The following is a 23157-nucleotide window of genomic DNA, read 5'->3' on the forward strand; positions in this document are numbered from 1 at the left end:
CTGACAAGTTGGAGGTTGTTCCTGATTATGATAACTTTATGGTATTGTGAAGAGCAGAGGAGAATAAACCATATAGACTCAAGAGGCTTCAGTGGCAATGACTACATTTAGAAGCCTGTTTGCATTTCAGAGTGGTGCTTCATGGGTAGCGTGTATTAAGGATGCCGTTTTATGGGATAACTTATCCTGAGTTGCTCCGTAAGTGGCAGGCTCTTAGTTTAGAGATCAGTTTTAACTATATACGGTTTTTGATCAACTTTTTAAATAGATGGAATATGAGTTGTTGCAAGAGGTTGAGAGCTCCCTCAATGAGATTAATGTGAAGTATGCAACTGCTCTGTATGCTCCACGACTAGATGATGTTTTTAAAAGCCTTTATGCTTATGAGAACAGACTTAAATTACAGAAATCCAAGACGTTAGAGAGAGATTTCCTCAATTTTGAGAAGAGGCTTACTTTTGTGTGGCCACTCCCTTCAACAATCAATGAAATGTGGAATACCACTGATGATATTAATATTCAGCAAGAGGCCGTTCTGAGTGATGCAATGACAGGATCGACTCTTGCTAGCTATGCAAAGGAAGTGATGAATAAGTATGACTGTGCCCCTACTGCTACCAAGGTTATGGCCGCATTGTTAGTTAATGACAAACTAGGTAATAGAGATCTTGGTGCTTGCCCTAAGGTTTTTTCTCACACTAGTGCACCAGATTCTGCTCTGTTATATTTTCTGGATTTAACTGCTATCATCAAGCAAACAGATACATCCAGGAAAGAACTCCACGGTGTGAGAGACAGGAAATGGAGGAATCTCTCAGTGGGGAGTGAAGTTCCAATGGCCAATGCCTCAAAGAAGAAGGTGGGACATTAGTTGTTAATTTATGTTCTACTCCATTGACTTCTGCACAAGTTAGTATAGTAAACCATGGTTTATCATTTATTCCTGCTCATTCATCGAAGAAATGTGATGTTTTGTTAGAGCTCAGACTCTTTGCATGAAATGTTTTGCTTAAGACTTTATTTCATGATAATGCTGGGACTTTTACTGACAGACTTAAGAAGTCTAGTTTGTTTTCTCCCCCATTGTGTGCTTCACTTGAATCAATTTTAAAGCTTTGTGAATATAATTTTTATTTTATTTTTATTAATTTTTTTTTTTTATTTTATTTTATTTTACATTTGTTGACCGGGCTAGTCTAGCTGGATACATTTCCATTTTCAGTAGATGCCCGGGGAGAAAAGCTCCACTAGCAAAAATTAGATAATCACTAGAACTATGAGATAAACATAGAAATCATTGTTGTACCATAGTAAATGAAAGAAGTTCAATAAAAATATATATGAAACAATAATAAAAATAGAGGAAAAGTTGGTATTTACACTAGTATAGAAAATCATAATGGTCATGTGATGAATTCATTTACTGTAATAAAATTGACATAACTTTAGTATACGATTATGGAGTAGATTTTACAGAAATTAACAGGAAAGGGTCTGCCAATATGTTCAATTGTGATCACCAGTTCAGTTTTCCTGAAGATTTTAAAGAAAATATATGAGAGAATTTAGTAAGGTGAAAAAATAAGTTAGTGTAAGCAAAGGTTAGTCAGGTTTACAGAATGGACATAACCAGTGAGTTTTAAGGTGTATTTGAGTTTTTGTTTAAAGAGAGGTAGGGAAGAGAGTGATGTTAGTTCAACGGGAAGTAGGTTCCAGTCTTTTCCCACTGTGTTAGAAAAGAGGGAATTGCCAGCCTTGTTGTTAATTTTGGTTATGGTAGCTAGAAGCTTGTTAGAAGAGTGTAGTGAATTTAGGTTTTTATAGGGAATTATGAGATTAGAAAGTATAGGAGTACTGTTAGTTTGGTAAAATATCTTGTGGGCCATGGTAAGTTGGGAGATTTTCAGAAGGTTTTGAAGTTCAAGCCAGCCTAGCTGCTTTAGATTTTGACAGTGGTGAGTTCGAAAGGGATTATCAGTGGCAAATCTGGCAATGCTGTTATAGGCATGCTCCAGTTTGACAAGGTTATTCTTTTGAGGTTAGTGTATATGGGAGAAGCATATAGAAGAGTAGAAATTAAATGTGAGTGTGCAATTTTGGTTTTGGCTGTTGGAGTTAAGAAAGTTTTGATTCGATATAAGGAGCCTATTTTCCTGCTGACAGTTTTAATAGTATTATTTATGTGACTATCAAATGTAAGATTGTTATCAATAGTAATTCCTAATAGTTTGGTTGTAGAGTCGGGGTGAATGATAGTATGATTATTGGAAATAATAGGGAAATCTATTGGGGTGGACTTACTGGTGGGTGTAAAGACAAGGAGCTTGCTTTTTTTAGCATTGGAAGGAGACAGCATTTAGTGAACCATGTTTCAACTGTGTTGAATACATTCTGAGTGAGGGAATGTAATGCAGAAGGTGAGCTAGCTGTGCATATTAATGATGAATCATCTGCATAAGGCTGCACAAGACTTTTAATTCTAAAAGGTTTTATAACATGACAAGAGATGAGTGGTGTGCCTTCAATGAGTTGAGGTGTAATCAACTGATATATATATATATATATATATATATATATATATATATATATATATATATATATATGGGTCCCCTACAAAAGACCGACAGCACACAACACTGACACTCACATCGCCGACACCAAAAGCTCGACACACGAAATACAGACAATGGGGAAACGGTAAGTCTTCATAGTACAGAAAGGAAATATTTGCATTCCTGCACTGTAGTGCGATCTCGGAGTTGATATATTAAAGTTATGGGGGGGAGGCCCTGCTAGCAGAAGAAAGGAAGTGTTATTTTCCTTTTTTCTGCAGTAGCGCTGTTGTCAGTATTTTGTGTGTCGGGCTTTTGGTGTCGGCGATGTGGGAGTCAGTGTTCTGAGCTGTCGGTCTTCTGTAGAGGATATATATATATATATATATATATATATATATGGGATCCGTCAATATGTTCAAAGTTTCACTACTTCGAACCCCACCTCACTGAGTCCACTTGTTCAAAGTAGTGAAACTTCGAACATTGACTTCGGCAGTCACACTACAGCACGGAATGGCAATATTCCATTTTCCTCGCTGTAGTGCAATCTCAGAGTTGGTATATTTAAGTAGGGGTGTGGGGGGGGCACAGCCCCCCACATGGGGGGTGCAGGGGGGCTTGCCTCCCTGCAAAAACTTGTTTTAGTGTTTTTTGTTTTTTTTGGGTAGCCCGGGGAACTAGACTTCAGCAAATTGTTGTTCTGGATAAAGAGTATTATGTGAAAGGTTTGCTAGATATGCTGTCAGACAATTCTGTATATGTGTTGATATCTTCCCCAGCGGCTGAGAGGATATCACACCATGTCCAAGATGAATTATATGACTTGTTAATTAATAGCTATATTGACTATGAATTGTATGATTTTTTATGTGCTGATGCCTGTCATCCACGGCCTCCCGAAGATCCATAAGGATCCTCTTAGAACTACATTACGACCTACTGTGTCTGGTAGAGGGTGGCTGACAGAGCCTCTATCGGTGTTAATTGAGAGTAAGTTGAGACCTATTGTTGATAAGGTCCCCTCCATGTTGAGGGACACACAGCATTTTTTTGAGACTCTATATGATTCTCTAGGGTCCGTTAATATTTCTAAGTGCTTTTTAGTTACCTTAGATGTGTGCATATTATTTACAGTTATCCCTAACACTGAAGGGGTAGAATCTATTAAACTGTTTTTTCTAAAGGTGTAGACTACTCTAATAATATGGTGTTTTTGATTTGTTTTCTATTGAGTCTAGTTCTTGAAAATAATGTTTTTGTTTTTAGTGACAGATTTACTTACAGAAGACTGGCGTAGCTATGGGCACAGATTGTGCCAATAGCTATACCAATCTTGAAATGGCACACTGGGAGGAGGAAAAACAAAGATAGGCAGCACGCTGTAGAATTCCAACCAGTTTATTGTTAGCGCTTTCGTTCAGGAACTACATGAACGCCTTCAGACAAAGAAACCCCAAGAGTCCTCAGTTAAAATAAAACTGTCAATTAAGATGAGATAATTAATTATAAAACCAATTAACATAACTTGAGAAATTTAAAGAGCCAGTGTTATACAAGGTAAAATGTATATGTAAATAAATATTAATGCTTTTTTTTAAAAAATCAGCAACAATTTTAAAATCAAAACACATCAGTCTTATTACTTAATTTTCTTGTGTATATAAATTAATCTAAATACTGTAAAATGCTAGATAACAACTTGAGCAACTCAAACAAATGAAAATATAAAATTTGTATATATATATATATATACTGATAGATATGTATAAATAAATATTTATAAATTAATTCAAGTATTAGAAAAGTTGTTATACGACCGGATTTCACCTTTGTATGGCTTTTAATTTCAAGATACATTTTATCGCGCAGTATTCATTACGCCCTAGTGGAACATGTGCATATGTTTTAATTTGCCAAACAAGTTCCTGTTCTTCAAGCTTTAATTCCCAGGGCCCACCTCTAATGTACCTATTTGTTGTAATATTGTAAACTAGAATTTATGTGTGGGGTATTCTAGAATGTGTCTAGCCAAAGCATTTGTGGTATTACCCCCTACTAATCTGGTATTGGTGTTCATAAATTCTCTGCTTAAACATTCTTTCAGTTTTACCAATGTAGTAGATTTGGCAACATTCAATGCCAACCTCTTGAGGTATGATGGTATACAGATCCAGAAGAGTTTTTCAACAATTGTTTGAGGAAGTGGCTACTAAAAGGATTACTGGCCATTTTAAACCTATTCTATGCAGGGGTTATGGAGAAACAATAAGTGATACTCCCCTGATGAGCATAGGGAGAATAGTATTAGGAATTATGATGGCAGAATAAGCCTTCTTACTACTTTCTCTATTGATGCACATGTCGTTAAGAATATTATGATTAAAAATTGGGCTATAATATCAGGGGACAGTGCTATTAATATGAAATTGGGAGATAGACCACATATTACCTATAGAAGAGGCCTAAATTTTAAAGATTTTTTGGAAAGGAACAATCAAAAATGCCCCAACAACCGGGGGATGAGAAAGTGTGGGAGATGTCAGCAGTGCCAGCACATTATGGTAACTAATAAAGTTCGCATACGTAACAAAATCTGCACCATCAATGTAAAATTTAACTGTGAAACAGCAGGAGTAGTTTATGCTGCTTTATGCCAATGATGTCTCATAAACTAATGACAGATTCTACTGCTGAATAACTGTAAACTGAAAGACTTCATTTGCTGACCCTGATTTTGAAGAACAATGTGACTTATTAGCAAACATATGAAAATTGTATTATACCATATGAGAAAGTACCTCATGATATTTCTTTACAACTTTTGCTGCGGTACAGCTGCATCCCCTCCAGCTGTCAGTGCCACAACCACAGTTTCCTCCACAGCGCTGCACAAGAAGGCATCTTGGGAAAAACACTGCATTGGTCAACTTCAGCTCCTCGCGTAAATTGACTGAATAGTTCCGTGGTGTGCAGCTGTAGCGTTTCACATCATCATTCAGCCTATCCAGGTCAACTGAAATCCAAAGAAGATAATCACAGCTAAGTCCTTGCACAGTCAATGCAGAAATGAACATTAATTTGTTCATCATGGTTTGTTAACAAGTAAGCATCCTTGAATTTCACAGTCCATTTTTAGGCAGGGTTTATGAGATTATAAAAGTCGCTCTAAACCAGCAATGGCAGTGTTATTGTTTAAAAGGAATAAACATAACTAATACCTAAACAAGAGGTATAAATGTAACCATAGCAGGTACTTCAGAAATACCCTACATGTAAACTATATGTTTAAATTAAAAATGCCAGTACTATGATGTTTGTAGTCACCATCACTTCTTTAATAACATAGCTTAAAGCAAACAAAAGCAATTAAAAAGTCACACAGAAAAAACACAACAGCAAAAACAACAGAAAGACCCAGGCAAACCAGAGTGCCCAATGTGTAATACCCTAAACCTCCTTTGAAACAGGCCCTTAGGATACATGCAAATGGCCATTTAATGACATACAAGGTGAGCATGACTCTTAATAATCAGAAAATTGCAAGACTAACAGTGTTTGTATTAGCATCTGTTTTCTGAGAGATATGAACTAGGAAACTCAAATGTCTGGTATTATGCCGTGACTGTGCTCCTAAACCATTAGCCAAAAAAAACCACAAATTTTACATGGACTAGATGAAAAATATGAAAGAAAATCAGGAGTGCTCTGTGACAGCTGGAACACTTAAAGCTTTGCAATTTTCTTTACACATCAACATTCAAACACAATAACAAATTACCCTCCTCAGGAAAGGTAAATGTTGTGAAATCCAAAGTAAGGTTTAATTAAGCAAATAAGAAAAAATACAGATAGATGAGTTTTGTGTCCTACAGAAAAAATTGCACACTGAACCCTTGAATTGGCTCTTTAAACTTCATTGTCTTCTTGGCATTCTCTGGTGATACAGTTGGCTTCAGGGGCGGATGGGTAGAGGTGGCAAACAGAGCTATTCCTTGGTTTTCCTAGACTGCTCAAAACTCTTATGACAGGTCCGCATGCATTGTCTGCAGACCCAGGGAACATGGAAGCGTTATCAAATACAGTTCCAAACTTGCTTTCAAAAATGAAAACTGGAGAAATCGGTGTATTATATTTTCAGACACTCTGAAAAAAATAGATAGTGGGCTGTTCACCATGCCTCTTAAAGCTGTGGGTCATGGGCAGTCTTTCGAATTATCCCTATTTTAATCTGCCATTGTCTTTGATCATAACTAAATTGATTTGTGTTCTCAATATGGGTTTCAAGGTTCACCTCTAGTCCATCAGTTTGTGCTGTTGCCAAGGTAAATTTCTGTGCAACAATGTCTCAGATGGTAATGATCCAAGAGATATTTTCTCTGTAATACAGGACTACAGGCCCATTTAAAGAAGACTTTCTTTAGAGAAGGTACTATAATATGTGCCCCTACAGAAACTTTAATTCCACAGTTTCTTTTCTCAAAACATATGCAATTCATACACAATAAATAGCATTTACATAAAAACACAACATGCTAAAATAAGCAGGGATGCAGATTTATGTTTTTTTTTAAATTAAATTTCAGGAATTATGAAATGCATAACAGTACCTTTTGGGAAGTTGGTCATCCAGGGAAACTTTCTCCTTGATAAAAAACACCCCTAAAATTATACATATAATCAGGGATTTGTGGAATCTTGTAGATATTAACCTGACGAAAATGATTCTATGTCACTCACTTGATAAGTAAGGGCTTGGCATCTAGGTCCAAGGATGTCACTGTGCTACTGTACTCAGCCGTCAACAGACACACCATTGAGTATAATGCCCCTTTCTGTATGTACCTGACCAGGCACATGCAACAGCTAGAACATACCCAGAAGTTCCTTGCAAAAAGAATACAGGGCATAAACACAATGTCCTACACTGACTGCTTCAAAGCCCTATCTCTATACTCTGTTTCCTACTGACTGCTAAGAGGTGATTTACTCCTGGCATACACACATCCTTGGAATCCTTGGATCCAACTCTGATGGGACTTTTGCATATCCACAAAACAAATAGCACAGAACTATTAGATCTAAGGATTTAAACTTTGCTTGTGTCTTAAATAGAATAAGTTGGAGGGACAGGTGAGTATCTCAGAGAATCCCCATTGTTGGGAATAGGCTTCCAATTCATGTGAAGCAGAGTCCTTCCCTAACTCTATTCAAGTGCAACTTGGACCAGTGAATGCAAAATTGGAAATATACAAGAGGTCTGACACTTAATGACTCTTATGGACAGAGGAGCAATTAAACCATGCCATAAATGACATATACCCCATAAAATAACCTCTAAGGCATGCTAACACATGGGATATATTTGGATTGCATGGCTAGGCATATAAAGGCCTCATTGATCATTAGCCTAGTATATACACCTATAAACCTATGACTTACATCTTTAATTTAAAGGTATGACCCACCCAGGGCAATCATCTACCCCTGCACCCTTGACTACCCTCCTAAAACCTCTGAAAATTGTTGCTAACACCTTCAACACTTTCTTTACAGAAACACTTCAATGTCTTGCCAACAAACTATCTCCTAATAGCCCAAGTTCTACCAATCAGACACCCAGTAACCCCACCCTCTTCAAGTCTGAGCCAGTACCAACATCTTTTATTAGGTCACTACTCAAGAAATTGAAACCCACCACCCTGTCGGTAGACCTACTACCTCCAAAAAGCCACTGATAAAATAGCTTACCCCATTTCAATACTAATCAATAGAGCTATTCTTGAAGCTTATATTCCTTCTATCTGTAAAATCTCCCACATTATACCTCTCCATAAAGGGGGTAATTCCACAGAACTCTCATATTACAGGCCCATAGCCATCCTGTCACCCCTGGCTAAAATTATGGAAAAATGTATCCATAAACAATTCCTAGCCTATCTTAATCTGAACAATCCTAGCGCCCTCCCAGCACAGATTTAGACCTTGCCATAGTACAACCTCAGCCCTTCTTTCCTTCTCTCACTCAGTAAATTAAAACTTTAATAACAACAAGCTCTCTTCAGCCCACTTCCTAGACCTTTCCAAGGCATTTGACATGGTAAACCACCAGCTACTCTTAGGGACACTGAAAACACTCTCTATAGATAACCTAGCAATTAGTTGGTTTCATTCCTATCTAAGTTGCAGACAACAAGTTGTACTATGGAAAGATAACTTATCGTCCCTATTACCAATCAGCCTAGGAGTCCCCAGGGGTCTCTATTAGGCCCCCTCCTATCCTCCATCTTCATTAATGATCTGCATAAAGTCAGCCCAGATGCAATGGGTATACAGTACGCAGATGACTCGACCCTAATCTGCGCTGCCACCTCCCCCACATATACGATCTTTATCCCAAAACACTTTCAACAAAGTTGAGAACTGGCTCACTGGTCACCGTCTACTATTAAACCCAAATAAAACCAAGCTGTTAATCTTCACCACCACTCACAAGGTCCCTTTACCATCTCTCACCATAGCATCCAACAATGGTACCATCATTTCCCCAGAACCTAGTACTAAACTGCTAGGTGTAATTATCGACAACAACCTTAAATTTGATGCTCACGTTGACAAAACTATTAAAACAGTTAATAAGAAACTAGGCTCTTTATATAAGATTAAACTATTCCTAACCCCATCTGCTCGGACTGTGATTGCCCATATCCATTTGCTATCAACCCTTCTTTATGCCTCACCCATCTTCGCAAACCTAAGCAAATCTGACCTCAATAAACTTACTAGCTGCTAGAATAATATTGCCAGATTTGCCACAGGATCAACATATACAACACACCACTGTTTAAACCTTAAATCACTAGGCTGGCTAGAACTACCCTACCAACTTCAATATAACCAATTAATAGTTGTTCACAAAGTTCTCTACCAACCAGATAGTACACCCATATTGAAAAATATTATCATGCCCTACAGTAACCTAAAAACACTTTGCTCTTCCAACAGAACGCTAGCACAAACTGTTAAATCCAACAATTGAGCTGGTGAATCACTATTTTCCAACTCTGTTGGTAAAACCTGGAACTTACTTTCTGCAAAACTTACTACAGTTCCTTCCTTAACCCAATTCAAAATATCTCTTAAAAAACACCTAAAATGCATTGGCTTTGTCCCTGCACATACCCTGACTAAACCATACTCAAATGCCAACTAAATATGAAAACCTTAGTACAGGAAGAAACTTTCACTGTATTACTCTGATTCATTAACTGCGGTGGTGGTGCTGCGGTAGCATTGTCGCCTCACAGTTAGACGTTGCCCATTCGATTCTCAGTTAGAGTGTCTTCTGTGTGGCGACATGCCTGAATGGGTGTTCCTTCGTTGAAGGTTGTGCGTTAGGCCCGGCAAGCCAGCACGTAAAAACCTACTGCCAATCATTAGCGGACCGGAGTTCTGCTGTGGCGACCCCTAACCGGGAAAAGCCGAAAGACACAAACTCTGATTCACTAACTGTCTAGAAAACTGATTATAAGTCTCTACCTACTGGAAAGTATTAATGTAAGGATGATATCTTGACACAACCATGTACTACTAAAATGTATGAGAACCACTAAAATGTAGGTGTTCTCCTTTAACAGTAAATAATCCCTAAATATTTCATGTGTGTACTCTAAAAAATCTTGTATTATGTTTGTATCTATTGTTGAACATCTGTCTTTTTGTAATATTTCACTGTATGTATACATGTAATGTATGTCTGGAGCTTTTCTCCCTGGGCCTCCGCTGAAAATAGATCTATATCCAGTCGGACTTTCCCGGTTAACAAATGCAAAATAAATAAAAATAAATAAATAAAATTTCTAGTCAGTATTAATACTTCATTATAACATTTTGTGCAGCCTCAGATGTGCAAAATTAAAACAAATTCTAAGCAATGGATACGCAAAAACACAAGCTGCTAATATTACATATAATACATAAAAGAAACAATACAAGTTATGGTGAAGGAGTGTTTACTCTTTTATTGTCAAACTTTCTAGTTTTCTAGTACACAGACAGTACAAGTTCATTTATTCTGAAGGATTTTCTGAAGAAAATAGAGAAGCATGTCCCTGAAAATGAATCTACTGATCTATAACTTATGAAATGCCTGCCTAATCAAATAGCTGCAATGCATAAACCTACAGCATCATACTGCACAGTGAAAATGTGCACAAGTATCTCCCATGCTGAGTGTACTGGTGATTCTCATACAACACCAATGCATATCTGCTTAACTGGGAGCTACTCTACCTCATGCAGTAAACTACTGGAGTATTTCAGAGTGCCCATCTATTAATCCCATTCTGCAATACACACTAGATAGACAAACTGATAGACAGATGATAGATAAATGACAACAGACCCCCCCACATATTGTATTCATGGCTACTGCCTATCATCAAAGGGTCATCCCCCCAGCTGCAGTAATGGCAGTCACATACTTTGTCAGTGATTAACATTAGCCCTGCAAAACTCATGTTTAATTATCAAGCAATATGAAAAATTAAAAATCATTTGTGCTCAGTCAGTAACAATAACTTCAGCAGCAATGTTGTCAATAACGTGTCTACATTAGCTAATGAATTTGTTAAAGCTGCAAAATAAAAATGAAAATAGACATCTAGTAATTCACCTAATTATAATTCTTGACATTATCCTGCTTCTTAGCATATTTGTTAATATATCAGCAAATGAGCTGAAGCTTAAAAAAAACCCTACAATTCCTCAAAACATGATTCTCCTGAAACTAAAGGCAAATCGCTAAAGTACTGCTTATTTTGATGAGCTTGCCTTCTGTTCACAAGAATAGTCTGATGTCAGGCTTCAAGTTAAATCTTTGTACTTTAACCATTTGAAATGTCGGGGCCTGTTAGAGTGAGTCCCAAAACCCAGAGACTGAATGGCCAGAAAAAATGGACTTACATATATCACATTTGAGATAAACATTTCTCCGAATATTCTCTTTTTTTCCTAAGATATAGTGACCTTGGAGTTGCAAAAAGAAGTTTAAAGAAGAATGATATTCGAGATTTGCTCTTCAGCCATAATTTCAGTCTTTTTTTCTTTCAGCTTGTTGGCACTCAGCATTTTGAGTGAAAACATTTCAATAGGGAGCCCTTTCATGCAGTGATTTTGAGGTATGATGCTTGAAGTATGATGCTTCTACTGTTGGACAGTCACAAACCCATTGTACGTTGTTTGGTTGGTATGCAGTTATGCAGCCATTTTTTTTGTAGGGTTTAAAGGACAGCATTAGTCTTTAATTGACATTACAGAGGTTTAATACTGGATTCTTTACATGGATAGTAGTAAGACTGAACATAAACAGGGACATTTATTAATACATTTCCCTCATTTTTTTATGGTTAAGTATAGATAATAGTGCATTGGACCATTCATTATAAGAAGCTTCTGTCCAACTCAAATGGTCTGCATAAAAAAATGAGCTCCTTTTGAGCTTCTTTTTTTCATATTAGTTACCTGTCATACCCTTCATGCAGTATAATTTTGGAATATAACTGAGAAAAACACTCAGTCAGGCACACTGGTCACCAGGAAAGTACAATATTCCACAAACTGCTAAGGTAAAAAACATGTCCTTTAATGTACCAATAAACAACACGGATTTAGTGCTTTCATTCCACAAGGGAACTTCATCAGAATAACACAGCACTAACTGATTAAGAAGTAAATAGTCCAACCACTTAACATAACAATACTCCATTGGTCAATACCTAATTGACTAATTTAAAAAGGCACAACAGTGAATGCAACAGTAAAGAATGCAGCAGTGAAAAAATCCAGCAGTAAAAGAAATCCAGCAGTGAAAAAATCCAGCAGTGAAAATGTTGTTATAATGTGGTCAAGCTGACTATATAAGAATGCACACATAAAAAATGTACACATAAAAAACTTCAGTAACCATAGAAAATGTAAACATCTCATAACATAGCCTTATTTTAAGGCTCTTTTTTGGGTCTATATCAGCATATCGAATGCTGAAAATGCCAAATGCAATTTAATCGAACTGAAATGTTCAAAATCTCAAAAGAACGAACTGACAGAACATCAATTTCTTTCCCAGGGAAAGAAATCAGTGTTCAGTGCAAAAAAAAAACACTGGCAGAAGTGTGTGTGTGTGTGTGTGTGTGGGGGGGGGGTTACCCCCCACAACCCCCCTACTTAAATATACCAACTCCGAGACTGCACCACAGTGGAGGAAATAGCAAACTCTGATTACGGCCCACCAATTTCTTTCACTGTCAGTTCGCTCTTCTGAGATTTCAAACATTTCAGTTCGATTAAATTAAATTTGGCATTTTCAACATTCGAAATGCTGATAGGAACCCCTTTTCTTTGTGGATGGTAGGATGGAATAGTGTTCACTCAACCCAGGGGCTGAGCAAGAATCAAACTTTAGTTGCCACATTAACTCACAGTACTCGAGCCTGGTTTCCCAGTCCTCCCCTCTCTCAAAACATTTTACCTGCTCCAACATGCAAAATTTAAAAGAAAAATCCTCACATAACAAAGTATGTTTAAATAATACATTGGTTTCTCTTTTCCTACAGATCTCATAGAGGTGTTCATAAATTCTCTGTCTCAAAGTTCTTTCTATTTTGCCAATATAAAATGCAAAACATGAGGAACAATAGGCAAGGTATACCACCTCGTTAGAATGACAATTACTGGTGACCAGTTCGCCTGACTGTGTTTTCTCAGTTATTTGTGGTTTGTACACTCATTTACTTTCCACCTTCTTTGTTTCATAATTTTGAAATATGTTATACCAGGCAGTACTCCATATATTTCTGTTGCATAGACTTATAAAAGGATTTTGTGAATAAAACAAATCTTTGAGGAATGTTAAAGGCTGACTATATAATCTCTTAGATTAGACTGCTATCTAATTCTTAAAGAATGTAACCTACTTTTCTATTATTATTTTTATTCACTATATCCTGATACTTGAGAAGATTCTTAGTCAGCTACTACCTCCTCTGTATATAGACAGATATAAATTTTTGGTTGAGTGACCTGAAAATCAGGTTAGGGCAATCATAAACCCATTGACCTTAAGAGCCAAATCATGTGACAGATTAAAAAGGTCAGTTAAGGACAATTACTTATGAATGAAGAGGAAAGTACAATCCTTTTCTATGGGTCATTTGACTGTCAGGGAGCTAATCAGTCCAAATGATTCAATAAAGTCAATCATAGCTGTTTTAGCTGTGAAATGATTTATATGTACCTTTTTCCCCAGTATAATGAAGTACTTCAAACAACATTTTCTGTAACAGGAACTGCAAATACATATTTTGCAGAATAGTTCAAAATATTAGCCACATTAGGAAAAAAATCAGGTTATGGTGAACACTAAATAATAAAAATATGCTATCACAGTGATAAAAAAGCAGCTCAGCTTAACCAAATCAACTTTCTGGTTCTTGTTCAGAAGAATATAAATTAATCTATTGTCTTGATTAATGACCTGCAGTACACAAGAAGGCAGTGATACAAAATATGCACGCCTCTACAATAGTATCACCGTGATTAATAATCTTTGGCATGACCCGAGATATTCCTTCTAGTATTATGCTTGGCAGTATATGGATGGCAACATACACGTAAACACTATGGTCTTCAATAGACATTGGTGGGTTACCATCATAATGCCATCAACATCAAATCTGCAGTGCAGAATACATTAATCATTTGTTGAATAAAAAAATACACATATGCTGATTGCTTAAGACTATCATATAATCCCACCATATGATGAAAACAGCTGTGAATATCTCAACCAATGTAGTGCCAAAATTTTGCAAAGTGAGTCTCCCATGTACAGGAAAACATACTAATTTAACATGGTACACTTTGCAATATGCAAGTATACCCTACTCATGGGCTACTAGTGCCATGGCTAGAGTGGGTATAATGTAGAAGTTCAACATACAATATTAACACATGTATGATGCAGGCCTCATGAAACATAGGACAGCTAACTATACAAGTTGGACTTTTAGTTTTTGCTTCTACTACTAATGTTAAAAGTCATGTGTGCTGTCATACATTATAACCACTATGGGCATATTAGAGTACACATTAAGCACTCATCTCATATTTCCTGGCAATGGCTCATTTGTCACCCAAAGGCAGTGGCATTACAAGTCACACATACTATGTGAATGTCATTATAATATGCATGGACACACAACATAGCTGCCTTGTATTGTATTAGGGTACCATACATGCACACATGCTCTGACAATATCCACCGGGGATGCATGGGCTTTCTAACATGGATATCAATGATCTATCTTCAGAAAGGATACTTTAACTATATGACATACTTACTTACTTACTGGGTCTATATCAGAGGTGCTGTTCACACTTCTCAAAAGCACACCAGGTTTCAACAATATTTTCTGAAATAAACATACATGTAAGTATACACATATCTCTACATACAACTGAGTGTTTAGCAGCTCTCCAAAAGTTGGTACTGGCCATCAATAATACAGTTGTATGAGGCAGTGCAGTCCTTTGGGACATGGTGGACTATTTTACTGGCATTTTTCTCCTTGATTGGTAATATCAGTGTCAGTCATAATGCTGCAACCTATCCCCTCTCTGATGCCCATCTGTAAGCTTCTTTTACAGCAGGAGTGGCTCACTAAAAATAACAGTTTTATGTTCAGGGATAAGGCTTACAATAAGATATGTCTTCTGCTTTCTCAATGTGGCATTTCCAAGCCATTGGGAGATTGTAGCTGCCATTTTTCCAGAACAGCTGTGGATGTCGGAAATGTGTAGAAAAGTTGTGTGAGATCATGTCAAGTTTGTGCCATGTACTACCTTCCAACTTGTACTTACTGCAGAACTATATTAGTGTGCCCATCTAAGAACCTCTGTGTGTGAGTGACATGTAAATTTCATGTTACTACACTGTGGTCATTTATGTGTCCTGATAGAACATAATGAGCATGTTTATATTATTTGTGTATTGTCATCCATCCATAGATTTCACATGACTGGAAACAGGAGCAACTGAAGAAACTTACTGCAGTGCTGGCCTGAGTATGCATGTGTGCTGCCGACGTAAAACTCTCATTGACATGGTAATATGCTGCAGCAATGCCTTAGTATTAGTGGACTAAATATAAAGCCAATGTTGTGATCTTATGATAGCTAAATGGACAAATGAGAAAGCAGTGTACATTTATGGTCATATCTGTTAGGTGAGGCTAGGAGATACATGACTTATAATGCTTACGCATTTATATTTTATTTACATTCAATGTCTGTTCTGTAAAGGATATTTGAATTCTCATAGCAGGAAGTTGAGACCTTGATGAGTTATATCTGGGTAGGTGGTACCTTCATCATGCTTAGAGGTAGTTAACAACTCCTTTGCTAGAAGTGAAGGGCTGAAGAAGATGCCAATGTGAACTCCGTGGGTGACCACAGCAGCTTCAGCAAAGAAAAAAAAAAGCAAGCAAAACAGAAGGCATAGGACCTTAGGCTCCCCAAGGAGAATAAAAGGACATGGGAGACAATGCCATCATGGTTGCAATGCACTTCCACTGAGAAACTTAGCTTTATCTTTGTCCCAGAGGTGCTTTTTCCTGGGATTTATGGCAACGTCATTTCTGGCATACCAGGGAAGGCAGGTTAGTGTACCTGTTTTATTTCTCATATGCAGTATAATGTATATTTATTGCTTTATAAGTACCAGTGTGTTAAAGGCACTGCCCCTGTTGCACAGCCTCCAGCTGGCTAGATACAATCTACATAAGATGACCCTTCCAAGTTATGGCAGACTGGTACTTCAAACAAACCATATCGTACCTTGTTAAGTTCTTGGAAGAGGGGCAGACCTACACTGTTGTCTGTATCTCTTAAAAAGTTTCTATTACATCTAGAAGTGTTGCACAGCATGTTGTTGCGGGTTTCTGGGATGATGATAAGCCAGGACCCAGTAGGTAAGATTTTCAGCTGCCTCTAGTGATGATGATGATGATGCCACTGTTGCCTTGAAGGTAAGGCTTGGGTGGTAGTGGTGTAGAGGCTGGAGCTACACTGATGCATACACAAAATGCAGGTGGATATCACATAGTAAGGGAAGCACATGCTGTCTACATTGAAGTCATCATGTTTCCTCCAATGTCTGCAGGCATAATGTATCAATAACGGGGATGCATCTAGAGGCAGGAGTGGATAAGAGAACTTCAGCTGGGAAAAGCCCAATTCAAATAGGTATGGATCTGATTATGACCATGCTGATTTGTACTGTGAGGTGCCCACCTGTACCTATACAACCTACAGTTGGGTATGCTGTGGCTTTTCCATCACAGGCACAACACTATAAGCCTACAGCTGCTGCTCCTATATGCACTGAACACTGACTTCCAGATACCATCCTAGCTCAAACATGAAATTAAGCATAGTTGCCCAGGCTTGAGAGTAATGGCACTGCAAGGGGCTGAAATTGCAATGGACCAATTTCTCTCTATGATAATCATGTGTGGGCCCAGCAGCATGATGCCAAGAAGACCAGACATGATACTGCTGCTGTTCCATGGTAGAATGGCTGCCTGAGCAATACATTTTCCAGACTGTTCTATGAGGTTTACAAAAAGAACAATACTATCCATGAACTGGGGCAGCTACAGGCAGTCACAGCTCTGCATCCTTAACAGGATCAATGGTAGAGGCACATGACATACATGTGATCTGCTTTCTATGCCTACCAGCACATTCACCATACCTCTCTCAAGAATCACACATAAAGTACAGTTGTGTACCTACCATAAATGTAGATGTTTGAGTGTATTCACTGTTGCAGTCATTACAGTTGGGTTATCCTGCTGGCAGGCTACCCGCAGTCGGCCTGAATTTCAAAGTCTAGGTCCGGCGTCAGTTGCTGTTGCCTCCTCCCTGACGTCAGTGCACCAGGGGTATAAAAGATGCAGCCGACGCCATTTTCTTCAGTTTTTCTTGCCCCAGATGTCAGGTGCCCCCAAAAAGGTAGGCTAAAAATATGTCAATAAAGCATGCATGCAGTAAGTAACAAATTTCCTTCATCTACAAGCAAATACACCACATAGGTTGTATAGAATAGAGAAGTACAGATAAGGTCCAGCAAAGATAAGGGGGATGGTGGATGGGTAACCTGGACTGCAACAGTGAATACACTCGAACATCTACATTTATGGTAGGTACACAACTGTACTATGTTCATCGTGTTTCACTGTTGCAGTCATTACAATTGGGTTGAATCCCAAAGCTAAGGTTGGGAGACTGGAACTAAATAGAATTAGGAGCGGCTATGAGGCCCTGCAGAACTACAGTGGCAAAGCCTGCCCTGGATTTGGAGTAGAGTGGTAAGTGGTAAGTGGTAGTGCTTTGTAAAAGTATGCACTGAACTCCAGGTTGCTGCCTCTAAAATGTCTTTGGTGGGCACTCCTCTGAGGAAGGCTGCTGAAGTGGCTGCTGCTCTGGTTGAATGTGGCCTAATGGCCTTAGGCACTGATTTGCCATGTTGTGAATAGCATAGATGAATGCAGTGGCCTATCCACTTTGAAATTGTCTGCTTTGAGATAGCCTTTCCTTATGATCCTGCAGCATATGCTACCAGTAATTGCTCAGTCTTTCTGAAAGCTTTGGTTCTGTCCAAGTAGAAGCACAGTTGTCTGTGTATGTCCAAAGAATGCAGAATTTTCTCACCCTTATTCTGTGGGTTTGGATAAAATGTAGGCAAATGAATAGTTTGGTTGAGGGCCACACAGGACACTACCTTAGGCATAAAAGTGGGGTTTGTCCTTAGAGAAACCCTATCTGGATGGAAGATGATAAAAGGATCCACAGCCATGAGTGCCTGTAGCTCTGAGACTCGTCTTGCAGAGGTTATTGCTAGGAGCAGAGCTGTATTCCATGATAAAAACTTTTTATATCTGCTGTAGCGGCTGGCTCAAAAGGAGGCAGAGTGAGTTTTTCCAAGACATAATTGAGGTCCCATGCAGGTATTGGTGATCTCCTTGGAGGCCGTAAGTTTTTGGCTCCTCTGAGGTACTGCCTTAATAAAGGATGAGAAAAAAATAGGTGGCTCTGTATTGTAATGAGCTGAGATGGCAGAGGCATGAATCTTAACTGATGGAAAGGATAGGCCTTTGTCAGGCATTTCAGTTAAGTATTGCAAAATCTGAGGGATATTTGGAACAATCATGTCAATTCATTGTGCCTGGTTCCAAGCACAGAATCTCTTCCATTTTTCTGCATAAGATTTTCTGGTACTGGGCCTCCTGGCCTCCAGGATAACATCCATAACCGCTTTAGAGAGAGGTGTGTTTTGAAAAGCTACGTTATCCGCCATGCTGCCAGATTTAAGGTCCTGAGTTGGCTGTGTAGGATCTGATTGTTTTGTTGGGTCAGTAAGTGAGGAATTTGAGGTAATGTCCAAGCTGGGCATTGAGTCAAGTTCCTTAGGATTGGGTACCAGTGCTGGCGGGGCCAGTCCGGGGAAATCAGTATCATTTTTGGCTTCTCTAGTCTGACCTTTAGGAGTACCTTGGGGAGGAGAGACAGTGGGGGAAAGGCATATACTGTTACGTTTTTCCAGCTGAAAGATAGGGCATCCACTTTCCATGCTTGCTTGTGATAAGTCCTTGTGCAGAATCTCTGTAGTTGGCAGTTGTGAGGGGAGACAAATAGATCTATGTCCGGGCATCCCCAATTCCTTGTTATCATGTTGAAGACTTGTGGATCCAATTTCCACTCGTGGGGATCCATGAGGTTTCTGCTTAGTTCATCTGCCAGAGCATTTTTCTTTCCTGGCAGGAATTGTGCTTGCAGATGTACTTGGTAAGTCAATGCTGTGTCCCACAAAGTCATGGCCAGTCTGCAAAGGGGGCAGGAATGTGTACCTCCCTGCTTGTTTATGTACCACATGACTGTAGTATTGTCCGTCTTTATCAGTAGTTGTCCTGGATGAAGTAGATCCTTGAAGGCTGTCAGGGAATTTTGAACAGCTAGCATCTCTTTTTGATTGATATGTAGATGCATTTGGTTTGTGGACCATGAGCCCTGAATACATCTTCCTGCCATGTGGGCCCCCCCAGGCATAATCCGATGCATCTGTTGTCAATGTTTGCCTGGCTGGGGGCATGGTGAATGGCTGTCCCTTGTTGTGGTGACAAGCCTTTGCCCACCATCGAAACTCCTGTTGTAGGCAGGGAATGAGTGTAATTATTGTTTCCAGGCTGTGGCAATGTTGAGTCCAAACACTTTTTAGATACCATTGTAGTTTCCTCATATGCAGTCTTGCATATGGAATTAGCAGAATGCATGACGCCATGAAGCCCAAAGCCTGCAGAATTTTTCTTGCAGTTAACTGGGTGTTTGTTGCCAACCTTTTGAAATAAGTAGTCATTTGCCTTTGTTTGTCTGGCATGAGATAAGCCATCTGGGCAGTTGTATTTAAGCTTGCACCCTGGAATATTATCTCTCGAGATGGTACAAGTTTTGATTTCTTCTTGTTTACTGTGTACCCTAGGCATGTTAATGATCTTTTTACAAACACCAGATGCTGCAGTAGTAAGTCCTTGTTCTCTGCTTGAACCAGGCATTTTGTCCAAGTAAGGATACATTTGGATTCCTCTTTGTCTGTATAATGCAATTACTGGTGCCAGGCATTTTGTGAATACCCTGGGCACAGTTAAGCCAAATGGCAGTGCAGAGAATTGGTAGTGCATTGAGCCAACTATGAATCTGAGGTATCTTCTGCATGATTGTCTGATTGGGACATGCAGGTATGCCTCTTTTAGTCCTTGTTCTCTGCTTGAATAAGGCAGTTGTCCAAGTAAGGATACATTTGTATTCCTCTTTGTCTGCAAAATGCAATTACTGGTGCCAGGCATTTTATGAATACCCTGGGCGCAGTTAAGCCAAAGGACAGTGCAGAGAATTGGTAGTGCATTGAGCCAGCTGTGAATCTGAGGTATCTTCTGCATGATTGTCTGATTGGGACATGCAGGTATGCCTCTTTTAGGTCTAAAGTTACAAGCCAAGCCTTCTTGCCCAGCATGGGCAGAAGCTGCTGTGGAGTCAACATTTTGAATTTTGGAATATCCAGGTATGTGTTTAGAATAGATAGGTCCAGTATTGGCCTCCAGGCTTTGTCCTTTCTGGGCACCAAGAAAAGTCTTGAGTAAAATCCTTGTCCCTGCTCTTGCTGTGGCACTTGCTAAATGGCCCTCATGTCCATGAGGGATGAAACTTGCTTTTATGCCACTGCCCATTGATGTTTTGCCAAGTCTGGCATACCGTTTGCCCTTGGCAGTGTGTGAAAGTGAAACCTGTTTCCTTGTGACACTATGTTCAAGACCCATTTGTCCGGGGTGATTAGGTGCCAGTTTTGAGAAAAAAGTGCTAGTTTTCCCCCTAAAGGAGCTGCCAGTAGATAAGTGCTTGGCGCTGGCAGGGGGAAGTCATTGGTACTGCTTTCTGTATGGCTGTGACTTGACTTCTCCACTTTTGGAGGTAGAAGCACCCCACTGTTTAGACCTGTATGAGCCTTGGGGCTGGGATCTGCCTCTAGGGCATCTGTATCTGCCTCTTTGTGGCCTGTCTGACACTGGAAAGGACCAATTATTTGTAGGTCAGTGTCTGCTAAATCTTGAAGGCTGTACCTGTAAGAAATCCTTGACTGTCTGCATAGATTTGGCTTTGTCCTCCATTTTCTTCAGTACCACTTCTGCTTTAACACCAAACAAAGTATTATGCTGTAATGGAGCATCTAATAATTTTACTTTAAAATGATCAGGCAGATTCTGTTCTTTTAACCAAGCATGCCTCCTAATGACAGAACCTGTAACAGCGTCTCTGCAGGAGGCCTCCAAAGAATCAAAACCACATTGTAAAGTATGCTTTCCAACTTGTTCAGCTGCATGATATAAATCCTGCATTTTTCTATTTTCTGCACATTCAGAATTTGTCAACATTTTCATTTTAAGCAGTGACATTATGTATTGCTGATATTTAAGCATATGAAGCTGACAATTTAAAGCCCTTATAGCCAAGGTAGCAGAAGTGTAAATCTTTTTTCCACATCTGTCCAGTGCCCTGGAATCTCTGTCAGAGGGGGTAGAGTTTTTTGCAGTAGAAGCCTTGACCCCCTTGGGACACTGAGAGATAGTTTCTGGGTCAGCTGCAGGGTTTTTAAAAATAAATTTGTGGGAGTCTGAAACCCTGTAGTATCTGTCTGGCTTAGGAGCTGGAGGTAAGGAGTCAGGAGTCAGACTGGACTCTGAAAATACATCATCTACAATGTCTAGTACAGGTGGAATAGCAAGGGGCCTGTGCTGAGGCAGTAAAAGAAAATCTCTGAGCCTTTTCTTAGATTCAGAATAATCTTGGCTCTCCCAGTGGAATTGCTCCCTCATGGTATGCAGTGTTTCCCCAAAAGAATAATCCTCAGGTGGAGAAGCTGAGGGGATAGATTCTTCAGAATAAGAATCCTCATAAGGAGGAAGAGAGTATTGCTGTTCAGAAGAGGAATCAGAAGAAATGGAAACCTGATCTGAAGATTCATATTCTATCTCTTGCCTAGGCCTCTTGTCAGGAGGGGGATGAGAACCCCTAATCAAAGTAATCAGGTCTTCGGCCATTTTGAGCATCTGTTTTTTTAGGCAAGGAGGCCTGCCCATGGGGCTGTTGTACTCGTTTCTTTGTCTTTAAAGCTGCTTTAGTCTTTGCCTTTGAAGCTGAAGTCGTTTTAACATATAATTGTGTAGGCCTGAAAATGCCCTCAGAAGTCGATGCCTGCTCAGTGGCTCCAGACCCATCTGAGGGAATGGTTTCTGAAGGTCCAATACCTTGAGTTTCTGTAGGTCTGGTTGACTCCACGTGGGAGTCGGTATCGGCCTGCTGCTCTAAAGTAGCAGTCGTCAGGGGCTGTGAAAGTGCCTCACTGAGAACCGGCGAACCGGCGACTGGCCTCGAGGAAACCTCGTCATCGGTTTTGGACCTTGGATGCCTGTCCTTTTCTTTTTCTTTGCGTTTTTTGTAAACTCCGGTAGTCGGCTGTTCCAACGGCATTATATAATTAAATCATCTGCCAAAGTAATGAAATGCAAAATTGTACCAACGCTTAATAGTGCGTTGGTTAAATCTAGCACAAAACCGACAACTAGCAACGTTGTGGTCAGGGCCTAGGCAAGGAATACAGTAAGAATCAAAATCCTTATGAGGTATTTGCTTCCCACAAGAAATACAATTATTAACTTTTTTTGACATCGGTCTGGAGCAAGAAAAAAGTTTCCCAAATGGGGTACTTAGCTTTTAATGAAGACTTCAGCTCTGAAATTCAAACTTGAAAATATCAGGAGTCGGCCGACTGGCACTTGCAAACTGCTTTTGCTTCAGGCACCGCATGGCTAGAAAGACAGAAGAAAATGGCGTCGGCTGCATCTTTTATACCCCTGGTGCACTGACATCAGGGAGGAGGCAACAGCAACCGATGCAGAACCTAGACTTTGGAATTCAGGCCGACTGCGGGTTGCCT

The 23157-nt window shown here is 39.2% G+C and overlaps 1 protein-coding gene across 2 annotated transcripts in view; it reads right to left on the reverse strand.

Annotated features, from left to right (window-relative positions):
* PDGFD (platelet derived growth factor D) overlaps window positions 1-23157 on the reverse strand; it is a 1391507-nt gene that overhangs the window by 176782 nt on the left and 1191568 nt on the right. For both annotated transcript variants that reach the window (XM_044082930.1, XM_044082931.1), the window contains one exon: window positions 5354-5568. In XM_044082930.1, coding sequence (XP_043938865.1) covers window positions 5354-5568 — 215 coding nt within the window. The remainder of the gene's footprint in view (window positions 1-5353; window positions 5569-23157) is intronic.

Source organism: Protopterus annectens, chromosome 9.part0 (assembly GCF_019279795.1).
Source record: "Protopterus annectens isolate FY-2018-M chromosome 9.part0, PAN1.0, whole genome shotgun sequence".
Taxonomy (NCBI): domain Eukaryota; kingdom Metazoa; phylum Chordata; order Ceratodontiformes; family Protopteridae; genus Protopterus; species Protopterus annectens.